Source organism: Diplotaxodon limnothrissa, linkage group LG22 (assembly GCF_057381915.1).
Source record: "Diplotaxodon limnothrissa isolate DT_005_m linkage group LG22, D_limnothrissa_male_GT1.1, whole genome shotgun sequence".
NCBI lineage: Eukaryota > Metazoa > Chordata > Actinopteri > Cichliformes > Cichlidae > Diplotaxodon > Diplotaxodon limnothrissa.
In genome coordinates this window covers 26,062,232-26,071,702 of record NC_140616.1, presented here as the reverse complement: position 1 = coordinate 26,071,702, position 9,471 = coordinate 26,062,232, and the positions used below count along the sequence as shown (strand labels likewise).

Here is a 9,471-nt window from a genome sequence, read left to right as displayed (position 1 = left end):
CACTTATGAGGGAGGACATGACACTGCCACTGTTCAATCGAAATTTAAAATGAATGTCCTCATATGTGGATCTCATTCTTTTGAGAAACAAAAAAAAGATAGTCTGAATCTGATGTCTTGGTTTTTACCTTCATCAGGTCCCAATCAACCTAAATGGCACAGAGGAATTAAAAATGCATGCCATGAAAGTTCAGGTCTTAGGAGGTTAAAAATGTCCCTGCTGATGAGACCAGTGAATGTGGGGCGACGGTGGCAAGAAAAAACTCCCTCCTGGAGGAAGAAATCTTGGGAGGACCAGGCTCTCTGGCAGGACCCTCCCTCCTGAGGGCAATACTTACCTATACTTGTCCTCCAGTGTGCGATGGTGGGCTGGGACGACTGCTTTTCCTTCTCAGCATGATGATGACCTTAACTTCCTTCCTTCCTTCCATTTCCTGTTTCAGAACTGAGAATGAAGACAAAACTGGTTAACAAGGTAACAGGACATTTAAAAATTCTCTCACTTCAGGATGAGATGCTGTGTCTTCTTACGTTTCTCTTGTAAAACAGGATGTAGGCCGACTGCTGCTGTTCCTCACAAACTGCAGATCCAGTTGTGTGGAGCACCTGTGCGTCATTATAGGTGAGCCAGCGATCTGATGTAGAGTGCTGACTCTCCTCAGGATGGACAGAACTACAGATGTAGTGTCCTGAAATCACATTAAGACAAATGAATCCAACTTCTGGAAGTCAACTGATTCAAGCAAACAGTGATTTTGACTTAGTGCTTCTTAGAACATCAAAAGCTTTTGTGTGTGAGTCCTTCACTGAAAAGTAGCAAGTTTCATTTTCTGTTTGTCACAAGTCTGTTGTTTTACCTGACTCTGTGCCTCCATAATGACTGATGATGCTGCAAAGACTATAACAGCCACCACCCTGAGAAGGAACAAATCCAAAGAGTGTTAGTTTCATAAAGTCTCACATCAGTGCCATAATTAAGCTGATTTGCTGAGGCTACGTCCACACTAATGCGTTTTCGTTTGAAAACGCATCGTTTTCTCTCCGCTTTGACCTCCCGTCCACACCGAGACGGCGTTTTCCTCAAGGAAAAACACAGCATCTTGAAAACGCTCTCGAAAACGCATACATTTCAAAACGGAGTTGTCCCATCGCAGTGTGGACACTCGAAAACGCAGACTTTCTAAAACGATGACGCATTTTGGTCATGTGATGCAGTCATGTGAGCAATTAAACAAAGATAAGCCGAGTGCATTAGACAGCAGTTGTTTTGATTGCTCTCAACTTTGACAGCCCTAAAAAAGATTAATATCAGTTTGTACATGCTCCGGATAGCTTTTCTTCAAATTCTGTAATTCTCACTCACTTTTGCGCATGCGCAGGACTGGAACGTAAGCGTTTTCGGCCGTTTCAATGCAGACGCACAACTATTTGAAAATGACTGAAAACGCCAGTGTGGACACGGAGTTTTCAAATCTATCCGGGCTAGTGTGGACGTAGCCTGAGACGTTCTGCAGTCTGTTTTTACCTGATTGGATGGCACCACCAAGTCCCTCTGCAGCCTGACGGGGTCATCCACCTTCTTAATCTTGTAGGTTTGTGTAAAGCCAAACCTCTTCAGATGCAAGATCAGAACTCTGGCAGAAAAGAAAAAAAACACAAACAAGGTAGAAAATAAGAAGAATGAGTGTCAAACACAAACAGAAGATGGGAGAAAACGACTGCTCAAGTATTGTCTCGAAGAACTCTGATATTTGATGCGCCACAGTTTGGAAACCTGGTCAGTCGATCAATTCTGATGTGACCTTACTCACCTTGGCAGTGTATCAAAAGACGACTTCAGTTCTGAGGCCGTCCCTCCACAATCACAGCGAAATTCTATTTCTTGTTCCTGAACAACAGCACAGAGAAAACAGGCTTTATGGTAGAAAGAAATCTCAACATATGCACACACACATGCACACAAACACTAACAAAAAAGGTGTGTTAAGATCGCTGATACGACAACTCTATTGGAATTTGTGATCTTACCTTCAAGTATGTCTCTAACATGTTTATAATAGACCCCTCTGGAACAAGGTCTAGAGACAAGCTGGTGAATTCCTCTTGCTGTGATGATTGGTGACCGCAGCTACACATTTCAGGAGTAACGTAGTTAAAGTAAAGATCAGGTAGGTGGAAAAGAGGTATATGAAAATATTGCAACCAGCTCTGCGTTTCTGAAAGACAGGCTTACCTCTTGCATGTCCTCATGTTTTCCATTTTAAAAATGTGATGGTCTTCTACTGGGCAGCTATAACTTTGGCCCAGGAGAGCTGCGTTCCTCTCCAGGTGAGGTGTGAGCCTTTTGACCTCATCGAGGAATAATGTTAGGAATTCATGAGCGTCCTGAAAGAAAAGCAGAGAGATTTAAAACAGTACATCAAAATCAGAAGGTAAAGCAAAAAACGAAATGTCCAAATAGCTGACGCACTTTCTGTGCACTGCCGGTGTATTCAGGAGCTTGACTGCTGAATGCCTTCTTAAAAGCTCTTAGGTGGTGATCTTTAAGGCCATAATCTGTTGACTCGTGACAGTCCCTGACATCAATAAGCCTTCTGTAGAAAGGAAGGGTAAACAGACATTTCTGCTGTTAGATCTCTTTGTTCTTCAGGTTTTTGAAGAAAGTAGAAGGTTGACGTAGCGCACCTTAAGAGCTGAGCTTCTGGATCTGTGTTCCACAAAACCCCCTGACGCCTGATGTCTCTTATGAACTCCTCAATGTTGAGGAGGCTCTGCAGGCAGGAGTTCATGTAGCAGGTGTTTCCGATGTTTGGAAACCTGACACACACGCGCAACGTTTACAGTATCAGTGTAAAATAATTCATTTTCTCCACTTTGACAAAGTGAGTCTTTGTGCACCACGTGTACTCACCCGAAGCAGTCTATAGTCCCAGTTTGACTTTCTATTTTTTTCCCACCGCATGCTACACTGCTCCAAAAAGGTAAAAACACAAACACAAAATTAGGAAAGATGTCAAGATTCTGAGCAGTGTATGCGCATGTATGCATGAGCTTTGAAGTTGAAACATTTTGGAGGACGTCCAAAAGTAGTAAAAAAGATGTAAATACACAAGGTGGAAGAAAAATGCCAATAAAAGGGAAATAAAACAGCTCCAACTAAACCACTGCTATAAATATCTCCAGCAGCATTAAAGAGCGGCGCATTTCTTTACCTCTGATGAGACGTAGAAGGAATTTCCTTCTCTGCCACGTTTTGTTTGTGTAATTTCTGTTTAGAAACAAGAAAAGCAACATCAGTAATGGCATAAAACAAACATACCAAGGGAGTCTCTCCATGAAAAGTGTCCAGTTAGAAAATTTGGTATTATTTCATATTATTTATCACTTCAGTGAGCTGTCAGCTCATGAAGCAGATATATAGGAATATCTTTAAATAAATTAAAAACAATTTATTCATGCTTTAAATTGAGTTTTAAAGTTTGTCCTATGAAATACAAAATCCTTCATTTGGTTCTGATCAAAATTCAGTTTTTACAGAAATCATCCATCAAGCTTCATTAAAAGATTCAAAAATGCTTATTTACCATAAAAAATATTTAGAGAAACATCCTGCAAGTCTCTTCAAACTTACCTTTCTGTGAAAAAAAAAACCTTTAAACATCTTTGAACTTAATTTGAGGACATGGATGTGCTAAATTACTCTTAATTCTTCGCATTTAACTGTGATGAGTAAATGCTTGATGACAGTGACTCTTTCCATAAAACATACCTTCCAGAATTTAAAAAGAAACCAGCGACACTTTTTTTGTGTCTTCACAGTGTTGCTCTCTGCCTCTGCATCGCTGTCAGTTTGCTGCAGAGGACGAACAAACATAAGTTTATTAAAAAAGTAAAGTCACTTTAAATTAACAAGTGCAATTTAAAGAGAATGTGCATTTCATATGTTTCATGTAAAAGCAAACCGAGGAACAGCAGAGGTGTCTCCATTTTCTCTTCTTCTTTTGACCATTTTCAGCAACACAAGCATCCGGGATGCTGATGAGGACAAAAGTGTAAATGTTATTTTTCAAAGTGGAAATTTTTAACAAGGAGTACATGCTGGAGATTGCAGATAAAAATTAATAACTGTAATGGAACAAAATCATGTATTTTGTACATTTACACTCCAACTAACATTTACACTCCAACAAGAGCTCCAACTCAACCACTGCTATAAATATCTCCAGCAGCATTAAAGAGCGGCGCATTTCTTTACCTCTGATGAGACGTAGAAGGAATTTCCTTCTCTGCCACGTTTTGTTTGTGTGATTTCTGTTTAGAAACAAGAAAAGCAACATCAGTAATGGCATAAAACAAAGTATATGGTAAGAAAATACAATATCCTTCATTTGGATTCAAAATTCAGTTTTTACAGAAATCATCCAAGAAGCTTCCTTAAAAGTTTCAAAAATGCTTATTTACCATAAGAAAACATTCAGAGAAATGTGCTGCGAGTCTCTTCAAACTTACCTTTCTGTGAAAAAGAAGTTTAAACATCTTTGGACTTGATGTGATCGCAGCCAAAATCTCCTCAGCTTTGCAAAAGTTCAACTGAAAACAAGCAGTCAAAGGTTGTATATTTATAAACTTTCAGCATAGAACGTTCATACCCTGAACAGCAAACATCAGCATTATGATGTATGGGGCTCATTTGCATATTTTGGAATGTATGCTCATTTGAACTGTATGGTGCTCGTCTCCAAGCAACTGCTACAAAAACAGGTCAAGTCAAGTGGCTTTTATTGTCATTTTAACCACGTGCAGAGGTACTGTACAGAGTGAAATGAGACCGCGTTCCTCCGAGACCCTGGTGCTATATATGACATATACGGACAAACCCAGGACTACATAAAGTGCAGTGTGCATAAATTGCAAAAATAAACAAGACAAAACAGTGCAAAACTAGACAGAACAGGACGATACAGACACAAGACAATGGAAATGTGCAAAATGCTGAGTATTGTGCAAAAGTAACTTGGTGTCTGTATGTATGTGTATGAGTGTGAGATACTGCAGATAAGTGCTTGGTAGTGACATGTGTGAAGGTGTGCGTGTGCCAGTGCAGTCACTGAGTGTTCAGGGGTCTGACGGCTTGTGGGAAGAAACTTTTCCGTAGTTTGGTAGCGAGGGCCCGGATGTTCTGGGACCTCTTTCCAGAAGGCAGCAGGGTGAAGAGTGTGTTTGAAGGCTGTGTGGGGTCCTCCAGCAAGCGGGTGTTATAAGGAGGGGAGAGGGACTCCAATGATCTTCTCAGCTGCTCTCACAATCCGTTGTAGGGTACTGCGATCTAATACGCTGCAGTTACCATACCAGACAGTGATGCAGCTACTTAGGATGCTCTTGTTAGTCCCACTGTAAAAGGTGGTGAGAATGGATGGTGGGAGATGGGCTTTCCTCAGCTTCTGCTTGAAGTAGAGACGCTGCTGGGCCTTCTTGGTTATGGAGCTGGTGTTGAGGGAGCAGGAGAGGTTCTCCGCCAGGTGGACACCAAGAAATCTGGTGCTCTTGACGACCTCCACAGAGGATCCATTCATGTTAAGTGGGCAGTGATCCCACTGTGCTCTCCTGAAGTCAACAATCTCTTTTGTTTTGTCCACGTTCACAGACAGGTTGACTCTACACCTCTACAGATGGCCCGCAGTGCAACCCTTCAGCTTCCTACTAGATTCACCTATATACAAATTTAAAGACCTAGGAGACTTACTTCTCGTCACAGAGTTGTAGCATTCACAAGATTTTCAGAAAACTTGAACTCAAGGTCAAGGTCACTGATATTCAAACTGACCCCAGAACTTTAGTAGATGCACCAATGGTATCAATTCAAAATCCTACGCTTCTCGTTCTCGAATTATTGTCTTGACCAAGCTGAGTATACAATTATGAAACAATCATTTTCCATTTTTATTTCACTATCTGTAACTAAGACAAATAAACAGTATTTGGGACACAAGTCACTATTAAAGTGGTTAGTGAGACTCCACATCTGATAACAGTATAACACACTGCTTATTTATGTAAAATTGTCATCAATAAATGTGTTCAAAACAGAAGCTACACTGGCTTTAAAAGTTTTTGTTAACTCTGACTACCTGTCTGCTCTTACCTGTTTCTTTTGCTCTCTGCTGTCTTCATCCTCCATCCAACTCTACATTGTATTGTTAGGGATGACATGATGAAACTGAAGGGTGTCTGGGCACCGAAAAAAGAAAAGAAGAGAGATTGGATTAGGCTGCAGCTGGCGTGCCATTCTCTCACTTCAGGATGAGATGCTGTGTCTTCTTACGTTTCTCTTGTAAAACAGGATGTAGGCTGAGTGCTGCTGTTCCTCACAAGCTGCAGATCCAGTTGTGTGCAGCACTTGTGCGTCATTATAGGTGAGCCAAGGATGTAGAGTGTGGACTCTCCTCGGGACGGACAGAATTACAGATGCAGCAGCTGTTTCCGATGTATGGAAACCTGACACACAAACAAAAGTTTACAGTATCAGTGTAAAATAATTCATTTTGTCCAGGTTGAGAAGGTGAGCTTTGGTCCTTGTGCACCACGTGTACTCACCTGAAGCTGTCTGTAGTCTGAATTTTATTTTCCATTATTTATCCACCGCCCAAATGTTTCACTGCGCTACTGCAAAAAGGTAAAAACACAAACACACAATTAGACACTGAGCACTGGATGTGCATGCATGCATGAGCTTTGAAGTTTAAACTTTTTTTTATCATCAACAATTTTTATTTATTTCATTTTAAACTTCAATAACAGAGCTTAAGGATAACTACATAAATAAATAGTTTAAAAAACAAACAAACAAAAACAAAACACAACAACAAAAAAAACAAAACAAAGGGAAGTTATCCTATTCTTTCTTCGCACACCAATTCCCACACCACCACTCTGTCATTACTCCTCTGTTCTTCAAGTTACAGAAAGCCAGCTTGTAAAGGGGGACCAAATACAATCATATTGATGCAATTTGTCTAATAAACCATAAGTCACTTTTTCGTAAGACGCCAACTTAGCCATTGTCTTTAGCCACTCTTCATAGGGAGGGGGGGTTCTTTTTCCGCCAATGTCTTAGCAGGACCCGTTTGGCCGTAGTAAGAGCCAAAATAATCCATCTTTTTGTATAACTGGAAAAATCTACAGGGAGTGCAGAATTATTAGGCAAGTTGTATTTCTGAGGAATAATTTTATTATTGAACAACAACCATGTTCTCAATGAACCCAAAAAACTCATTAATATCAAAGCTGAATGTTTTTGGAAGTAGTTTTTGTTTTTAGTTTGAGCTATTTTAGGGGGATATCTGTGTGTGCAGGTGACTATTACTGTGCATAATTATTAGGCAACTTAACAAAAAACAAATATATACCCATTTCAATTATTTATTTTTACCAGTGAAACCAATATAACATCTCCACATTCACAAATATACATTTCTGACATTCAAAAACAAAACAACAACAAATCAGCGACCAATATAGCCACCTTTCTTTGCAAGGACACTCAAAAGCCTGCCATCCATGGATTCTGTCAGTGTTTTGATCTGTTCACCATCAACATTGCGTGCAGCAGCAACCACAGCCTCCCAGACACTGTTCAGAGAGGTGTACTGTTTTCCCTCCTTGTAAATGGCTGTAGCTCAGGTGGCAGAGCAGGTCAGCCACTAATCAGAAGGTCGGTGGTTCGATCCCAGGCTGCATCCTGGCTGCATGCCAAATATCCTTGGCAAGATACTAACCCCATGTTTGCCTACTGGTGGTGGTCAGAGGGCCCGGTGGCGCCAGTGTCCGGCAGCCTTGCCTCTGTCAGTGCGCCCCAGGGCAGCTGTGGCTACAATGTAGCTTGCCATCGCCAGTGTGTGAATGGGTGAATGACTGAATGTAGTGTGAAGCGCTTTGGGGTCCTTAGGGACTAGAAAAGCGCTATACAAATGCAGGCCATTTACCATAAATCTCACATTTGATGATGGACTACAGGTTCTCAATGGGGTTCAGATCAGGTGAACAAGGAGGCCATGTCATTAGTTTTTCTTCTTTTATACCCTTTCTTGCCAGCCACGCTGTGGAGTACTTGGACGCGTGTGATGGAGCATTGTCCTGCATGAAAATCATGTTTTTCTTGAAGGATGCAGACTTCTTCCTGTACCACTGCTTGAAGAAGGTGTCTTCCAGAAACTGGCAGTAGGACTGGGAGTTGAGCTTGACTCCATCCTCAACCCGAAAAGGCCCCACAAGCTCATCTTTGATGATACCAGCCCAAACCAGTACTCCACCTCCACCTTGCTGGCATCTGAGTCGGACTGGAGCTCTCTGCCCTTTACCAATCCAGCCACGGGCCCATCCATCTGGCCCATGTTAAGGTTCAAATATTGAGGAAGGAGAGTAAACACAACCATGGTCCAGAAGAGCTTGGTCAGACAATTGATTTTAATGAATACACGCGTGGGAAGACCAGTTCCGTTCGCAGACAGGGCTGATCTCCGACTTAATCAAAGCATAAACAGATTTTTTATACCATCAGGGCTTGAACTTACTGACGCCCCCCTCATCAAGACTCACTCTCATTTCATCAGTCCATAAAACCTTAGAAAAATCAGTCTTGAGATATTTCTTGGCCCAGTCTTGACGTTTCAGCTTGTGTGTCTTGTTCAGTGGTGGTCGTCTTTCAGCCTTTCTTACCTTGGCCATGTCTCTGAGTATTGCACACCTTGTGCTTTTGGGCACTCCAGTGATGTTGCAGCTCTGAAATATGGCCAAACTGGTGGCAAGTGGCATCTTGGCAGCTGCACACTTGACTTTTCTCAGTTCATGGGCAGTTATTTTGCGCCTTGGTTTTTCCACACGCTTCTTGCGACCCTGTTGACTATTTTGAATGAAACGCTTGATTGTTCGATGATCACGCTTCAGAAGCTTTGCAATTTTGAGACTGCTGCATCCCTCTGCAAGATATCTCACTATTTTTGACTTTTCTGAGCCTGTCAAGTTCTTCTTTTGACCCATTTTGCCAAAGGAAAGGACGTTGCCTAATAATTATGCACACCTGATATAGGGTGTTGATGTCATTAGACCACACCCCTTCTCATTACAGAGATGCACATCACCTAATATGCTTAATTGGTAGTAGGCTTTCGAGCCTATACAGCTTGGAGTAAGACAACATGCATGAAGAGGATGATGTGGACAAAATACTCATTTGCCTAATAATTCTGCACTCCCTGTACATCAGAAATTTCTGTGGTTATACCAAGTATGGACTGTTTTGGTGAGATAACAAATCTCCTTTTTAAAACACTGAAAATTACCTCCATTATATTTTCCCACCAATCCCGAAGTGCCGAACAGCTCCATAAGATATGTAAAATCAAAGCATTTTGACCATCACATCTCCAACATTCGTCCGTAGAGGCCAGGTTCCATTTATACAATTGTTGCGGT

At 41.4% G+C, this 9,471-nt stretch overlaps 1 protein-coding gene across 1 annotated transcript; it reads right to left on the bottom strand.

The window, feature by feature from the left end:
- Nucleotides 1-338: 338 nt before the first annotated feature.
- Nucleotides 339-6,178, bottom strand: LOC146610038 (ubiquitin carboxyl-terminal hydrolase 29-like). Its single transcript, XM_085346167.1, has 16 exons — nt 6,143-6,178; nt 4,510-4,590; nt 4,256-4,311; nt 3,963-4,035; nt 3,770-3,853; nt 3,213-3,268; nt 2,912-2,968; nt 2,686-2,817; nt 2,471-2,594; nt 2,234-2,385; nt 2,029-2,128; nt 1,812-1,888; nt 1,526-1,634; nt 858-915; nt 532-689; nt 339-434 (listed from the first exon to the last, which is right to left on the bottom strand). Exons 1-16 carry the CDS (start codon nt 6,176-6,178, stop codon nt 339-341), a joined length of 1,449 nt encoding a protein of 482 aa, XP_085202293.1.
- Nucleotides 6,179-9,471: the final 3,293 nt, after the last annotated feature.

What these genes read in the sequence shown, in the direction of transcription:
- LOC146610038 (XM_085346167.1), bottom strand. Translation starts at nt 6,178, where the DNA reads ATGGAGGATGAAGACAGCAGAGAGCAAAAGAAACAG. An exon ending in GACACCTCTGCTGTTCCTCG is followed by an intron (nt 3,854 to 3,962) that starts GTTTGCTTTTAC and finishes CGTCCTCTGCAG; the next exon opens with CAAACTGACAGCGATGCAGA. An exon ending in TCTTTTGATACACTGCCAAG is followed by an intron (nt 1,635 to 1,811) that starts GTGAGTAAGGTC and finishes CTTTTCTGCCAG; the next exon opens with AGTTCTGATCTTGCATCTGA.